Raw genomic sequence first — 17,926 nt, forward strand, 5'->3', positions numbered from 1 at the left:
GGTCTATCATGTGACAAAAAATAAATATCCCCGGTGTATGAACTTTTGATAAGAGTATCACCAATATTTTAATCAATGAAAAGATAAAATTAGAAAAATATATGTTTATAGGACATAGATGCCTATCAGGGTTCAATGTTTATGTGACTTAAAAAATTGTATTAATGCATTAAGGTTTCATGAAAATAATTCTCTTTGAATAGTTTCTTTTAAAACAAGTTTTATATACAAAACCCCCAAAGTTTCAAAGGTACGTCACCATGTCATATGAGTCCATATGATTTTTTTTTTATAAATTACGTAAACTTAGTCCTTAAATTCATTCAAAAATGCAGTGGGAAAAATTGGTTGAAATGGCTGTTAAGTTGTTCTAAGAAATGACTGGAGCATATGTAGGAGCATTATTTTTCATTTAATTAAAATAAAAAAAAAAAACATCAAGTCAGTCATGTATAATTTTATTTCTACCTCCTAAACATTAACACACATTATGCAGTATCTGGTTGTGATTCAACTTCAATGTTCATATAGGACTTTTGCGAGAAGCACTGATTTTTACAGTTTATAGCTATAGCTTACGTTGACATTTTAACCTGCATTATGTATGATGGCACAAAATTTTGACTTCATAAGTGGTTATACAAAAAGGATTTGGAGCACTAGTATAATTTACTTGTACATACAATCAACAAAATATACTATGGAAGGCAGAATAACACAGCTTAAGGACCTTCTCTACACTACTTACTAATCTATAGGAGACTTTTGTGTTGTTAGACAGACCACAATAAGAAAGACATAATATTTATAAAATAAGCATTTAATTTTCATTTTTTGAAAGATGTACTCTTGTTACTACAACCATTTGTGCAAACATGTTTCAAAGAGGAGTCTCCGTAGATTGTCTTCATTTAAGCCCTCAACTGTAAAAGTCAGCACTTCTTGCAAATGCCCAATAATAGCTAGTTTTCTTTCCTTAAGATTTTCAGACAGTTTTGAATGTTATCAATTAAAATAAATAAAGTAAACACTAAAATCTAAAAGAATTCTGACCCAAATTATGTTTTAAGCATAAGAATTCACACAATAAAAAAGACATACAATATTTGGTGTATCTTTTTTTCAATACAGCAGCGTTAACTAAGGTTTTTTTCTTATTCATTCAACATTAAACTAATTTGAAGTATTACAGACATGCCTAATTCTTTCTGTGATCAACAAAAAGATCATTTCAACACACACATTCAAAATTCAACTTTTATAATTGTAATGTTTGGAAATTGGGGAAAAAAACACCCTTGGGTACATGAATTAACCCCAAAGCAATGAAAGGGGAACTGTATCAAAATAAAAACACAATATACATAGAAATGTTCTACTTTTTTCTAAGAGCAAATATTTAAGACATAAAACAGGGGAACTGGGTTTTCTTCCATTTTAATTATCCAATAAAGGTTGTAGAAAATGAGGCAGTCCCACAAAAGCACCAAACCTATTCCAAGATAATTTTAAAAAATTCATTCATAATACACATACCAATAAAAATGAATCATAAGCTGAGTGGATAGTACTAGCCTGATCAGAAGGAATACGACATTTATTTTGATTATGCTTCACATAATGAGGCACTGAGAACTAGTCTCAAAGAGAAATGGAGATCTGATAGTAAATATAATCTTCTAATCAGATAGAAATTTATTATAAATTCAAATCACCTAATTTATGACAACGACAGACATTTCAGAGGACATAAACAAAAATTGAATTTTACAATTGCCATTTTCATTTCAGAATATCAATGTTAATGTAAAATCAAAAAACAGACAATATACAAATACTGATCAGGTTTGTATGAACTGACTAGGCGTATCCCCTGTTAAGGTATCCAATGTATAATGACCCAGATTTTACTTCACAAATTGAGAATTACATTATGGACCAAATACAATGTACATTGACTTGAAGTACTACATGATAACATAGCAAGCCAGGAGAGAGAGTGGTGACAAACAAGGAATTGAACCTGGGCCCCTTGACTTACTGGCCAGGTGCTCCACTATTTAAAATACTTAGCCCCATGACCATTAAATAGTCTGACTGACAAAAAAAATGACTGAGAAAATGACAAAATGGTGTACAAATACTTTAAGAGTAATAATTTTACAAATCACATGGCAAAAGTGTACAAAAACTTATTATCAGTTCACAAAAAGTAAAGGTTACCTTGCAAATATTGTAATTTTATAATTTTTCTTCAGATTATCAAGAGGGGCAGAAAAATATCTGATAAGAAGTTAATATCTAGGCATTATACAATGGATACCCTAAATGTTTGAAAATCAACTGGTTAAGTCACAAAAAAGACCATAAAACTTGTTTTAAAACTATATCAAACCTAAGTACACATACATGTACTATAGAGAGATATCTTCTTCATATAAGCAAGGTACACAAGTCATTTGATCCACACTACTACTAAAAGGAAGAACTGAGTAATATGTTACAGCAGATACACAAGCACCAAACAAAGATACCCTGTTCTCAGAGGAACACAGATCACTAACACTAAAGTAACAGGCAGCTCTCTACACAATAATTATTGACCAATGATACATGTACTTTCATTTTTATCATAGATAAATTAACTGAAGCACTACAATAAAGCTTGATTTCTGTGAAAAGGCAACACATAATTTTTGGTTGGAATGTTTCTAAAAGTAAATATTATTTTTACCACTGACCCAAATATTTTGGAATTGTCTCTTCAATGTCATCCTAAAATCATTGTGAAGGGTAGCTGCATTTACAACAATGTATAACAATAAAAAGATACACTTGTCTGACAGACATAACAATCTAGTGACAAACCACTAGGCATTTTTATCATTGTCTACAGGTTTATGTAAGAAGTGTTCTAGGTGACTAAGGTTTGGGGGGAGACTTTTCCGACGCCAATCTAGATGAGCTGGTGGTGAGTTTTCTTCAGTTGTGAGCTTATCATCAAAGTCCAGCGTGAGAGCCAGGACCTGATCGTCGTCCAACATAGGTCCCGTGCTCACCACGCTCTCACAGTCCGAGCTCTCCCCGTCATCTCCACTGGGAATACTGAGCACGCTCGATTGAGGAGAAATGCTGTTAGCATTCTTGGACTTCCTACTACCTCGAGACTTGCCCTGAGATCTGGTTGATGAACGAGTAGGTTTTATAGGAGCACTCTGGATTCCCGCTAAGGGGTCCATACCTGAGTCTATTTTGAGTATTAACCCTCCGGCCTGAAGTTTCTTCCTGGAACGAGTAGGAGATTCTGTTTTGTGAAGTCTTGAAGGGTCGGACGAGGATTGACCCTGATCGACTTTGACTGGATTCGGTAGAGAGTGTCTCAAAGACTGACTCCTGTCCCGCTGGTCCTCCGTGAACACTTCATCCTGTATTGGAACACTACGAGTTCTTAAAGCTGCTCTGTGAGGTTCTGGAAGGGACTTGTACTCACTTTCTAAATTTGGCACTGGAAACTCCTCCTCTTCTGTATGGTCCACAGCTTTTAAGTAACTGGCATTCCTGGCTTTTTCAGTGGATGGATGTATGACAGAAGGGGGTATAAAATCCTGTGTGTCAGACCCAGAATGTTGTCCCTCAACATACGAGTGACCAGAGTCTCTGTAGGGGGGAGGGGATGGGGTTTCGGACCCCACCCCAGCTCCCCTCTCTCCCAGTTCATCATTCCTCCTTTTCTCCATTCTTTGTTGGTGGATTTCATCACTGATTGTCTCTAGGTTCCTAAGGGCCTCAGAGTACATGGTTTTTGCAGAGCCAACATCTTCTTCTAGAATTTTAATCCCTCGCTTCTGTTCCTATGTGAAACATATTTAAATTTAGTTCAAACTTCATGTACATTATATTTTAATTAAAATTACATATAAAAAGATTTTTTATTAATTGGAAAAGTTTTCACTCTGTTAAATTCTGGATATTCATTAAAAAATACATTTATCAATTCTCAATAATTTTTTAGGGTTCAAGTGAATTCTTACCTCCATTGTTTGATTAAATTTGGCCTTCATTTCAAAATATGGCCTGAAAGAAAAAAAATTAATATGTATTTCAAAATATTGTTCAATTGAAATCATGGGCAAATAAAAAGAATTTGTCATATTTTCATACACAATATTGTACAACCAGCTGACCAAAAAGAACTTTTAAAGTTCTGGAGCTCCATACTACACATCTTTTTGCAGATTAAACTTAATGAACTAAATTTTGTTCCTTCCGTTAATACAAAACTGACCCTTGGTTCTATTTAGAATCATTGCTTTCCATTCTACGATGTGTTTCCAATCTCCTCAACTCATACTACTAAACTGATACAAGTGGATAAACTTGTTCCTATATAAGAAACTTTTTTCCCCACAATACATTTTATGTGTGATGTATTATCATCACTGCTCTTGGTCATAGAGAACAAGAAAACATAAACACCTACTATAACTATCAATCAATTTTCATATTTTCTTGTGCCTGTATGAGCTACCTATTTGGGTGAATACACATACAAATCAGGAAATGCTTTTCAAGCGAAGAGTGTCATGAGTATGTTTATTTGAAGAAACTATCAATTTTATAAACACAACTTTCATTTATTTAGTATTTGTAGCATTGAATTGTATGGAAATACAGTTATAAAAAAATAAAGATGATGAATGTAAAAAGTGAGGCAAGAAGAAAATGCAGATTAGCAGATACCATAATAACTTGCTCCATGATCCATCTCAATCACAGACAAATAACAAAGCTAAACAATGCTTTTCTCTTGTTAAAGGCACAGAATAATGCAATGGTTAGGACAAGAAAGGTAAGTACCAAGATTAGAGCATACCATAGCAGTTGCCCATCCAGAGTCATGCACTCATTACTTGACAGAAAATTAAAATGCTGTTTTGTTTTAAAAAGGAAAAGAATGGGGGGACAATGCCTTTTAGACAGAAGGGCAATGCAAAGGTTGATGTGTGAAACAAAATTAGAGAGCTTTTTAGGACTCATGCCTAGAATCAAACCACTACTTACAACATTGTTAAATGATATTGGTTTACAAGATCACTTATCTGTAGGAAACTTCGACGAGTGGAAAAACTATGAGCAGAAATAGGTAAATGCATGTTACAGAGGTAAAAAGCCAAATTTCCATAAACCAGACAAATAAATACATACAGTAACCTTAAAGAATGTTTTAGTGATAATTGAGCATTAATTAATACACATCCATTTCCAAGTCACCAGTCCAAAACTTAAATTGGCCATAGCAAAAACAAACAAAAATGACAGTCATCCATGCATGTCTATTTCCAGAAAATTTGGTTGAACCTTGGTTTTTAAAGTGCCCTCAAAACAAGTAACAGTATCTTTTTTTTTTATAAATATATAAATTATCAGACACAAGAAAAAAAATATTGAAATTGTGACAGGGTGAGATATTATTTCTATGGAGGGAAAAAATTAATTTAATGAATTTATCACAAAATGTTAATTTATGCTTGGGGGAAAAAAAAGATATGAGGTGTAAAAAGCAGATTTTCCCCCTTAAACATGTGAGAGTTGATGATGAATTGGCATACTTAGATTTGGCAATGGCTCTCTTTAGCTCCCTCTGTAAATGATGGACGACCTCCTCAGTGTCCTGGAATTTTATCATGGTATTCCTGTGGTCCTGTTCACTGGCATTCCTCTCCTTCTCAGCCTCATTTACCTAATGAAAATTATTAAATAGCATGATATTTCTATATTGAGCATTTCCCTCACTCTTTCATTTTAGTAGATTTTTTTCTTGATGTACCGTAATTTTCGGAATATAGGTCGATACTTTTTTCCTCAGAACCGCTGGGGTCGCCCAATATACAGAATTCGACCTGTTTAAGGCTTGAGTTTACGAAAAATGCCCCCAAATCAGTAAAGTTTATGTCAATTTCGCAGCAAAGAGGTAGGGCTCCATGTGCGAAAATCGGCCCCAAATTTTTCGAATTTTCAAAGCTAGTTAATAAAATCGACTTTACTTATATCTCACAGTTTACCATCATTGCATTCCACAAATAGCAAAAGTTCGGGAGATTGACTACTTATGACGTCATATTTGTGACGTAAACCTGACGTAATTTGGCAAAAATCATCAAAATCTCATAATTTTTGCCATAAATTGATTAAAAAAAATACCTCCGCACACACCCACCAAAACAAAATTTCTTGTAAATGTTCATTATTAACAAATCTATCAACAATTGAAGTATCGTATTGGTGGAGGCCTGCGGAGCATGAAAAATCGATCGCTGAACGAAAAGCTTTCCTGTCATTCCAAGTAATCAATTATCATAATTTACATCAATATAATTTCCAATAGATATGATATTGTGTTTTTATATCACCGTACATATTTTAAAAACATGTTTTAATATATCTACTAATAAATGTAAGAAATTGTTATCAATTTAGGACATGGTAGCTGACATATGCTGTGATTTTGGGTATAATAATTCCAAATCAGTCCGAATTTTGCTACACTCACGCAGTCATTTACCTTATATACCGCTGTACCTCGCATTACACATGCACACCTATGTCAATCCTACCTTTATTTTTAAACAGAATGGTTTGTGAATATTACATGCAAAAATAAAAAGGCATAATGTATTAATTAAACTCTAGCTTCAACAATATCATTCATAATTTGCTACCCTTTTCGAAAATCAACTTGTATGAAAACGATGCATTGGACTTCCCATCGAAGTCGTGACGTTTTTGCCTAATCAGTTGTGAATTGTTGATGGATAAAACATAATGAATTAGGTTACGATAGAATGAACTTCCAAGAACATTATCTGTTTGATAACACCTAAAAATATACAAAGTTATGACTGCTATTGTACCCCACTCCCTACAGTTTGGTATTATCTATTTTCGAATCACGTGTACAAGACTGCAGCTGAATTAATTGCTCATTCTGCACACACAATTTATTTATATACAATGTTCTATACGTGTAATAAATTAATATTGGTTCTTTAAATGCAACTTAAAGGGTATGTAAGTAACGTTTTTATAAAACAAAGCGAAAACTATTACAAAGTCAAAACCGGGTTAATATCGGTCAGCGTCAATCATGTAAATACCACCGTCCCCCCCCCCCCCCCCCCCCCCTTGTTTCTAATGCGCCGATTTGTCGAAGATATCTTGTTCTATTATATGAATAATAGGGACAACTGGCTTTCATATATTAAATATACTGAATTCTGCATCTTAATAAGTATTATATAACATTCACAGTTAAAATAAAAAAAATGATTCGAAATAAAATGAATGTACCTGTAAATATTTCATCCACACACCACATTACAATTCTGCGTGTAATTAGTCTTTCATAAAAAAAAAAACGTAAGTAAACAGCGCAACAATTGAACACAATTAAAACAAAATGATAGTAAATCAGCATGTGCTTTTCTGTTTATAAAAAAGAAATTAAAAAAGTAATTTGAGCGGAAATAAATTGGATGCCGTGGAACACTCCTCGAAAACAGATAAACCTCTATGTGAAATGACTATGAAAAGTCAATCATTGAATGTGGTATAAGTGATTGTTGATTGAATGTTGTTGACATTAACCATTTGGAAATAGTTTATACTTAAAATAAAAGATAACAGTGAAATTTCAACTCACTTGTACATTACATGATATTACGAAAGCCCAGTGAGCTCATTTTCGTAGGTAAAAAAAATAAATTTTTCGCGTTATAACGCGAAACTTTCGCGAATAAACGCGTAACTTTCGCGTTATAACGCGAAACTTTCGCGAATAAACGCGTTACTTTTGCGTAAAAACGCAAAACTTTTGCTGTTTAACGAGACATTTGCTTTAGTCTCAACGTTCTTTTGATTTTGTCATCAATTTTATTCATTTAATACAATGATAATCAAAAGGCTATTTTGATCTTGGATTATCACAAGTTAAATTTTAAGCTTTCTTGCTATTGAATCCATCTTAACCGTCACAATTTGTCTTTCTCAACGCTGTTCAACCAATTCAAAGTTTATGCGAGTTCCAAAAGTTAAACTTCAAGCTTATTAATTTCGGGGAAAATCACCCCTTTTCCATTTTTTTTTTATGCACTCTCTAGAGAATTTGAAATAATTTCATTCTATAGAGATCAAGATTTCAGAAAATTGTCAAAATGAGGTAAATTTGTCAATTGTGTTCCACCGCATTTGTGAAAATTGGATAGCAGATTTTCATTTGTCTCCTTTAGATTCACTGTGGAAATTAGATATCCTATTTTGAGTTTGCACCACGTTTTCATTCCATTGCTTACGAAAACATTGACAATTCAAAGTGTACAAACTCTGCTGTATACCTTCATAGTTTTTATTTATGGCTAGTCCACGAACTTCTCTATAACCCAATATTGGAGACAATGAAATTATACATTGTTCATTCACTTTTAAGTTATGTTTCTACAGTGTATAATTTTTTGTCCAAAATGATTGATTGCTTAATTTACTAGTGGTACAGTTGAAGTAAATGTTACTGATTAAAAAACAGCTAGAAAAAATGTCAAATGGAGATTTTCCTTAAGAAATAATCAGTCTAAAGAATTTAACAATTGAAAAACATGTACAAGAAAGTAAAATTCATTTTATTAATTCAATAGTAAGATTTTTAAAATAAAATAAAATATTCTGATGACTAATCTATCCTATTCTAGCATAATATTTTTTCGCAAAATAACGCGAAAGTTTCGCGTTAAATTGTGAAAGTTACGCGTATATTCGTGAAAATTTCGCGTTATAACGGGAAGGTTACGCGTTATATCGCGAAAGGTTCGCGTTATAATGCGAAAGTTACGCGTTTATTCGCGAAATCACTATATATTTAAAGCAATTTGATTTCGAGGGGTCCATTTTATAGCATTATTTTCGGCCGCAGGAGCGGCCGATCTATTTGTGGTTGTATTAGAGACGTTATTTTTTTAGTAGTTCAGTAAAATATTTTTTAAATGATAACATGTATAAAATCAGAAATAAAATATTTTAAAAACATCACCTATTCCCAGTCTTGCGTGCTTGATTTTAATATATATTTTTTTCGGATTATCAAAATGAAAAAAGGTTTAGTAATGTCCACACAACAATACGTGTATTATGTAAATCAAAAGAATAACAGGGACGATAGAATTAAGGCTGAGCATCCCCTTTCAATTATATTGATCAAGCTTAAGGCAGCATTGGACATCGATCCCGATGCAAATTACGTCACCTCCGTTTTGCACAGAATTTACACACAATTAGTCCTTAAATACAAACACACACAATTGCCTTCCAATATCCCCTAAAACTCTATTGTACAGAAGTAATTAGACCTGTGCATCTTTTAATATCCATATTAAGATATTAACAAGACTAGTACCGGTACTTAAAAATCCTAAATGACGTTCAAAAGTCATATTTCATGGACGATATTGGGTGCAAAACACAGTTTTATGTATGACGTTATCAGGACGTTACTTGGTGAGGGACAAGCAAAACTGGCCCCTGTAAAGAAATAAAATGGAGGCTTGTTACATATACTTCTGCATATCAATGGAAAGATAAAATTGTGAATTTAATAAATATCCAACTATAATACATTCATCAATTACTACTAGGGAGTATTTGACACCTGAAATATGGGGGATATTGGGTTGTTTATGTATCCATTTTCAGCATTTTTAACCCCCCCCCCCCTGCTCAACAAAAACAGAAAAAATCTGACAAAATAAGTTATGTGCATTTCACGGAACAAGTCCTAAGGTTTTCTTTTAGTGTGCTTTTAGGGTACATTTTCCACCTCTTGAAAGAGCTACATTACCTGTTAATTGACTCATGCAATTCTGCACATGTGAAAACAAGATGTTTGGGGAGTTATCTCCCCCTATTAAAAAGTCTCACAATTTTTTTTTCTAAAAATGAATGCACATTTTTTTTTCTTTAAATATTAAGAGAAGACTCTACTTTATGCGAATAAAAACAAAAAAGATGCAGTTTTCATCTAGACTCCTATGAATAGCAGGAAAATCCCTACCCAGCATGCTTCTCTTTGGGACCCCCCCCCCCCCCCCTGGATTTTATACTAAACTGCGTTTAGCTACCATTAGAAAAAATTGTTTTATTAAGAGGAATTATATACTGAACAGAAGTCTTCATATCAATTTACTGATGACCTCTATATTGCAACAAATTGAAAACATATCAACGTTTTGAAAGCGACCAAAATTGTCAAGTTTTTGAGATATTTCCTTTCTGTTATCGATGTAGTCAGAGACATATTTATGAAGAAAGTTGGTTGCTATGACAACCATCAGATTATCATCATCATATCCTGACAAAAGAAATTTAGCCGTTGTAAACTATCAAAAAAGTTTTGTTGTTCTTATCAATATTAGTGAGTATGGTTAACTCAGTGTTCTCTGAGGAGGGTACCGAGTAACTGTGTGTGTATAACGTAATGACGCTACTTTTTAACGTTAACGTTAACTATTAACGACGGTCAATCAATGCCTTAATTTTCTCCTTAAATTAAGTTTTTCGGACAAATTGGTGTTATTTTTAAACAAGAGGCCCAAGGGCCTTGAATCGCTCTTCTGATAAATTGTACAACCTATCACTTGTATTTGAATCCTCTAACCCTAAGTATCCTAAGACCCAAGTTGCATCACCTGACAAAGTTTGATGATTCTTAGCCAATTAGGACTACTTTTTGGTCTACATTCTTGGAAAACCCAAAATGCATCAACTGACAAAGTTTGATTATTCTAAGCCAATAAATATCTAAGATACTTCAATATAGCCATTAAATGTTGAAAGTAGGTCATCGTGACCTACATTTTAGTCGACATTTTTCAGAGTCCCAAGATGCATCTGCTGACCAAGTTTGATAATTCTAAGCCAATAAATACCTGAAATATTCAAAAGTAGGTCACTGTGACCTACTTTGTGGTTGACATTCTCCAAAAACCCAAGATGCATCAACAGACAAAGTATGATGATTCTAAACCAATAAGTACCGGAGATACATAAATATAGCCATAAAATGTCAAAAGTAGGTCACTGTGACCTACTTTTTGATTGACATGCTTGGAAAACCCAAAATGCATCAACTGACAAAGTTTGATGATTCTAAGCCATAAATACCTGAGATATTCAAAAGTAGGTCATCGTGACCTACTTTTTGGTCCACATTCTTAGAAAACCCAAGATGCATCAACTGACAAAGTATGATGATTCTAAACCGATAAGCACTAGAGATACATAAATATAGCCATAAAATGTCAAAAGTAGGTCACCTTGACCTACTTTTTGGTCGACATTCTCCAAAAACCCAAGAAGCATCAACTGACTAAGTTTGATGATTCTAAGCCAATAAGTACTGGAGATACTTAGATATAGCCATAAAATGTCGAAAGTAGGTCACAGTGACCTAATTTTTGGTCGTCACTCTCCGAAAACCCAAGAGATATGAACTCAGAAAGTTTGATGATTCTAAGCCAATAAATACCTTAGATACTTAAATATAGCCATAAAATGTCAAAAGTAGGTCAACGTGACCTACTTTTCGGTCGACATTTTTCAGAGTCCCAAGATGAATCTCCTGATCAAGTTTGATGATCGTAGGTCTGAAGGTAATCAAAATATGCCTTTTAAACAATTTGAAAACAAATGCTTGCAAAATTCTAAAAGTACCGTAATTTCGGGAATATAGGTCGATGGGGTATATAGGTCGAAAGGCTCATTTTCAGCCTTAAATTTTGAAAAATCCTAAGATAGGTCGAACTTACTATATAGGACGAGGCTTTGTTTCCCGTTTTCTTAAGATTTTAACGCAGATACAACGTATCAGAACAGGTAAACCCCTAAAATTATCGGGGTTATTCCGTGACATGAACGTATCAAGAAAATAAACAGGTATTTTAATGAGTACAGCAATTAAATACTGTTTTGTAAAAAAAAATGTAGTTACAACTTCTTTGAATTGTGTAACTACTTATTTTTCTCCAACTTGCCTGTTCAATGCCTCCGTAGTTTCACACTGTTGTTAAATCAGAGGCATAAATAACACGTAAATACGTTATTATTTTACAGCTATAAATCGGGAGATACCCGAGACCAAAGAATAGTAATTCCGATTTCAGAACAATTGCAACTTGGACACATTCCTAATAAATTTTACTCAAACATTATTTACCGGTGGACGACAGTTACTTCGATGTCCGCCATTTTTATTTTTCTTCTCCAGGGATTTGCTAAAACACGCAAATGACCATTGAATGTATATATCAAGCAACAGTAAAGAATTGAAATCATATTAACACTCTATAAGTTTAATTTATAAATTTTAATTGAGAGTACATTCACAATTTGACTTTCAACATGAATTTCACGACATTGTTTGTTCAATGATGTGTAACACTAATACCCTATAATGGCACGTGGGTTTCTTAATCATGCCCCGCAGGCATTTAAACCAACAGTGAACACAGGTGTTAAACACCTTTGCGTACACAGTGTACGGTAAATCCCTTTATCTGTCAGACAATTAAAATTCTGTTAGAAGCCAATCTGTGTATACCGGTAAATAATTAATTAATATTAAAAAAAAAAAACTAATGACTTCTTTTTTTTTAAATTAAATTTAGGAATTGAATTGATTATTTCACTCGTTTTACATTTAAATAAACATAAGACAATAAAAAATATTTGATATACTATTTCAATTTATCGCTACTAATAAATGGTAAAAACACAACAGTTGTGATCGTGAAAATTTTCCGTATTTTAAATTTTGATACGGTTGCGGTTTTACTTTTAGTACACGATCGCGACTTCCTAGCTTCACAAGATGGATACCGCATGATGTTAATGGATAATACGTTGAGGAATTATTTAATAGATATAGCAACGTTGTTTTCCTTTGTCATCAACAGATAATTAATGGAACTTATTTTGTAAGAAAGCTATAGAATAAATATGTTATTGTTTACTGGAGCATTAATTTTTTTGCGAAAATAATCAAAAAAGTTACGAAAGTGGCACAGATTTGCTTTGAAATTGGCGTAAATTTTACTGATTTGGGGGCATTTTTCGTAAACTTGAGCCTTAAATAGGTCGAATTCTGAATATTGGTCGACCCCAGCGGTTCTGAGAAAAAAAGTATCGACCTATATTCCCGAAATTACGGTAGGTCACAGTGACCTACTTTTTCTTAAATATGTTTTAAGGTCCCAAGATGCAGCACCTTACAAGATTTGATGATTCTAAACCTTTCAGTGCATGAAATAATGGGATTAAATGTTTTAAGAAGGATAAGTCATAAAGTTCAAAAAGTAGGTCATGCTGACCTACTTTTAAGTTGACGTTGTTCAAGGACCCAAGATGCATCAACTGACTAAGTTTGATGATCATAGGCCTTAAGGTGTCCAAAATATGCCTTCAAATCAATTTGAAAACAAATGCCAGCAAATTTAAAAAAGTAGGTCACCGTGACCTACTTTTGAGTTAACATGATGTGAAGTCCTAAGATGCATCAACTTACAAGATTTGATGATCCTAGTCCTTATAGTAAGCAAAATATAGACATTTTTATTAATTGTAAATTTAGGTCAACTTTAAAGTGACCTTGAGACCACGCCCTTTGCCCCAGGGTCATGCCTTGAACAATTTTTAATCTTCAACATATCCTGACCCTTGTATGTAAGTTTGGTGAAAATCTGCCTGGTGGTTCTGGAGAAGAAGATTTTTTAGCAACCAGTACTTTTGGTTTCATTTTCCTGATTATCTCCCCTTGTTTTAGGGTCCCAACACTTATTTTAGTAAAAATGGAAGCCCTTGGGCCAAGGATACCCTGTGACAAATTTGACACTGATTGGCCAAGGAGTTCTTGAGTTATGGCCCATATTCTAAAAAGTTAACGCACACCGCACGACGCACACCGCACAAATGGCCATAGCATTAGCTCTTTGAGCCTTTGGCTCAGAAGAGCTAAAAATAGACATCCACAACATATAATCAAAAAAATAAAATTTATTTTTGAGCTCGGGCCGATTTTCGCCAATGGAGCCCCTACCTCTTTGTGCCACTTTCTTAACCTTTTTGATCATTTCAAGCAAAAAAAATTATTGCTCCAGTAAACAATAAAATATCTATTCTATAGCTTTCTTACAATTCCATTAAATATTCGTTGTTGACAAAGGAAAAAAACATTGCTTCATCTAGCATAAAATAATTCCTCAAAGTATTAACATCATACGGTACCCATCTTGTGAAGTTAGGAAGTCGCGATCGTGTACCAAAAGTAAAACCGCAACCGTATCAAAATTTAAAATACGGAAAATTTTTCACGATCACAACTGAAGTGTTTTTACCATTTATTAATAGCAATATATTGAAATAGTATATTAAATATTTTTTTTATTGTGACTGTCTTATATTTATTTACATGTAAAATGAGTGAAATGAATTGTTGCCAGTCAATGGTCCTTTGCGTGTCTTAGCAAATCCCTGGAGAAGAAAAATAAAAAAGGCGGACATCGAAGTACTTGTCGTCCAGTGGTAAATAATGTCTGAATAAAATATATTAGGAATGTGTCCAAGTTGTTCTGAAATCAGAATTATTATTCTTTGATCTCGGGTATTTCCCGAATTATAGCTGTAAAATAATAACGTATTTACGTGTTATTTATGCCCCCGGTTTAACAACAGTGTGAAACTACGGAGGCATTGAAGTTTGAACAGGCAAGTTGGAGAATAATAAGTAGAAAAACGATTTAAAGAAGTTTTAACTACATTTACATAAAACTTTATTTGAATGCTGTACTTATTAAAATACCAGTTTATTCTCTTGATACGTTCATGTCACGGAATTACCCCGGTAATTTTAGAGGTTTACCTGTTCTGATACGTTGTATCTGCTTAAGAATCATTAGAAAATAGAGAAACAAAGCCTCGTCCTATATTGTAAGTTCGTCCTATCTAAGGATTTTTCAAAAATTAAGGCTAAAAATGAGCCTTTCGACCTATATACCCCATAGACCTGTAATCCAAAAATTACGGTATGTAGTTACACTTCCTACAATTTTTATCAGTCTTCTGGTCAAAAATTCTGTACGTATAGATAATCTGATATATTTTTTAAAAATTGGCACAATCACTAGGTATGGAGTGGCTGGAATCAAGAATTAAGCAATTAGCTCTGCACCAAATCAGCACCATTTAGTGTATTCGTTAACAATTATAAAATGTATCAATATAATAATAAAGAAGCTTATTGTTTCCAACGAGTTAAAAAAAGTTTCCATTTTAAACCAGTCTGCTAGAAGAGGGCAAACAAACATTTTTTTTAAAAGATGGCCCTAACAAAATACTGAATACTGATATTATTGCTAGAAACCTTCATTGTGGCATGATTCAGCATCTCCTGCCAGGCTGGATCTGATGGTTCCTCCCGACACATGTAGCCCTGCTCAGCTAGCTGTACCATTTCCTTTGCTGCCTCGTGCATACTGCATGCCCGTTCAAACCTCAGTGCTGCTTTCTGGGTCTCAATGTGGGCCTATTGAATAGTAAGGATAAAAGGTAAGAATACAAATGCATATTTTTTTTTTAAACAACAAAAAACCTGGATATATAATACACAAATATATGCAGAGATAATAAATATATTTTTAGATAATGACATGTTAAAAAACATGGATCGTGAAGAAAATTTACTTTCCTCTTAAATATAATTCAAGAAAATTAACTTTTTCTGAAATTAAACCCCAAAAATTGCATATCTTTCTTTCATTTTGAAAACATGTTCACATACATCTTTTGCTTTCATCCTGGCATCATAGTAAGGCCGAGCTTTCTCAACACAGGAACCCAATTTCTTTGCCAAAGCATTGAGCTGTTGTGTAGAATCTGTGAGGGCTTGTCTAAAGCTCGCTCTAGCATCCTAAAATATGTTAAAATCATTATAATATTGTATCTTACATATTGTTTCTCAATTCGATCTTTTAATGGCTTGCAAGGAAAAATCCAAGACAAAGTTTAAAAACTTCATTAAGATAATATCATGCATTCAATATAAAAGTACTTACATCAAGCTCCAATTCTAATTTATTTATTTCTTCTGATGCTTTATTCAATCTTTCTAATTCACCCTATATTGATTTTTTAAAAAAAGCCACTTAGAATTAGATGTCCTAAAATTCAATGCACAATAACGAAATGAAGTCTGTTTATGAGACATGAAATGTATCAACATAAAAAAGCATAACTGCTTCTATTTGACTCACATACATTGATATTTGTCCCATGTCTACAGTTTTTAAATTCAAAACAAAGAACTGTCAAATTCAAGTGTTGAAAACACTGACGTTTAAACAGGTAAATAAGAACATTAACTTATTTCTAAGATATTCTTATGTAAAATTGTAGGTACAATTTATCTATAAATCATACATGAATTCTTGGATCTAAGGATTCGTCCTCTAAATCATCAAGACAAGCAGGCGATAGCCGACCCTCTCGGTCGGCCATCTTTATTTTTGTACTACAGGTCACTCTATTTAACGAAGACATAAGACGTACAGAATATTAATTGTATCAAAAAAAATATAAGTTAATTTTTGTTCGAATTTATGTAATTATTCGAAAATAAAATGTTTACATTTGAAATTTAATAAAGAAAAAAATTATGCTGCAGTAATCGAATTGTAAGGAATTGTAACCTTTGCGTTTATTAGCACCATCAATAAGAGGAAAGATGCAAGCGAGTAGTCCGCGGGAAATTCGTGCAGAAGATGACAGGGGTTGTCTGATTAGAATTAGGTCATTTTTTATACCTTAATTACGCTTGATCCAATTTGATGATGCAGGCCATTTTAGTTTAATTAATTTAAATAAGCATTTTAGAAGACATAAAGTAGGCCTAAGTTTCCCAAACCAACATTTCACAGAGAAACTTTTCTTCAGAATCAGAATGTTTTACAGATCGTATGTGTGATTCATGGGCACTGGAAGTATGTACATGTAACTTCCAGTGGCAGTGCCTTTGATACTTATCAAGGTATTCATATTTAATATACCAAGATCCAAGTACCTGTGAATGTGCAGTAAATAAATGGCAGAAATATAAGGAAACCATATGCAGCTGTAGGGGCACAGGTAGTAATTTAGAAAGTTGTTTTATATGTCATGTGTAATGGTTTAACGGGAGAGGAGGAGAAAGCAGTGGACCAGACCGGGATTCAAACCAATTCCCCGATCAGGTGCTCTACCAGTTAACTTAGCTATCTGTCTACCGGTGATCGAACCCAACTGCCTGCCACATTCCTTCCAGTCCTTAAAGGTCTTTGGTCCCTCAGACTCCAAGTGGCCCAACCCAGGCTCATCCCTGGCAGGCCTCTCACCAGTCAGTTCCAGGGCATGGTACAGCACCAAATGTAAAGGGAGAGGAGAAAGTGCAGAGGACCAGACTTGAATTTGAAACGGGGCCCGGGCCTGAATCTCCGGTCAGGTGCTCTTCCAAGTTCCAACTGAGCTATCCGGTGACTGGCAATCAAACCCAGCTTACAGCCATTAAGTTGTTGAGGAAAATTCAGATAAATAATACATCTTTCCTTTGGGGAAGGGGGAGGGGTCTTTGATCTGTATTGGGAGAGGAAAAAAAATTAAATGCAACAGACAAGGATTTGAACCCAGATATCTTGAATTTTTAGACAGGTGATTTCTTTTTGGCTACCGGCAATTGAACTCATCTGAGCAACACATTACTCCTTCCATAAAGGTTTTTCCTCTGTGAGGACACAAAGCCAGCCTCTTTTCAATGCAGTTATTTCACCTTTCACTTCCAGGGCATGACACCGGATTTGAA

At 33.7% G+C, this 17,926-nt stretch overlaps 1 protein-coding gene across 2 annotated transcripts; it reads right to left on the reverse strand.

Moving 5' to 3' along the window:
- Window positions 1–442: 442 nt before the first annotated feature.
- LOC134246149 (SH3 domain-binding protein 5-like) lies at window positions 443–16,603 on the reverse strand. 2 transcript variants are annotated; one of them, XM_062728449.1, is made up of 8 exons: window positions 16,513–16,603; window positions 16,149–16,211; window positions 15,875–16,003; window positions 15,458–15,619; window positions 5,610–5,740; window positions 5,062–5,127; window positions 4,032–4,074; window positions 443–3,851 (listed from the first exon to the last, which is right to left on the reverse strand). In XM_062728449.1, exons 1-8 carry the CDS (start codon window positions 16,588–16,590, stop codon window positions 2,871–2,873), a joined length of 1,653 nt encoding a protein of 550 aa, XP_062584433.1. In that variant the 5' UTR covers window positions 16,591–16,603; the 3' UTR covers window positions 443–2,870. The 2 variants fall into 2 exon arrangements, with proteins under 2 accessions (XP_062584433.1, XP_062584434.1); XM_062728450.1 differs by lacking the exon at window positions 5,062–5,127.
- Between the last annotated feature and the right edge of the window lie 1,323 nt (window positions 16,604–17,926).

The sequence above is a fragment of the Saccostrea cucullata genome, unplaced genomic scaffold (genome assembly GCF_032062105.1).
Source record: "Saccostrea cucullata isolate Sc308-1 unplaced genomic scaffold, CSIRO_AGI_Scuc_v1 ctg47, whole genome shotgun sequence".
NCBI lineage: Eukaryota > Metazoa > Mollusca > Bivalvia > Ostreida > Ostreidae > Saccostrea > Saccostrea cuccullata.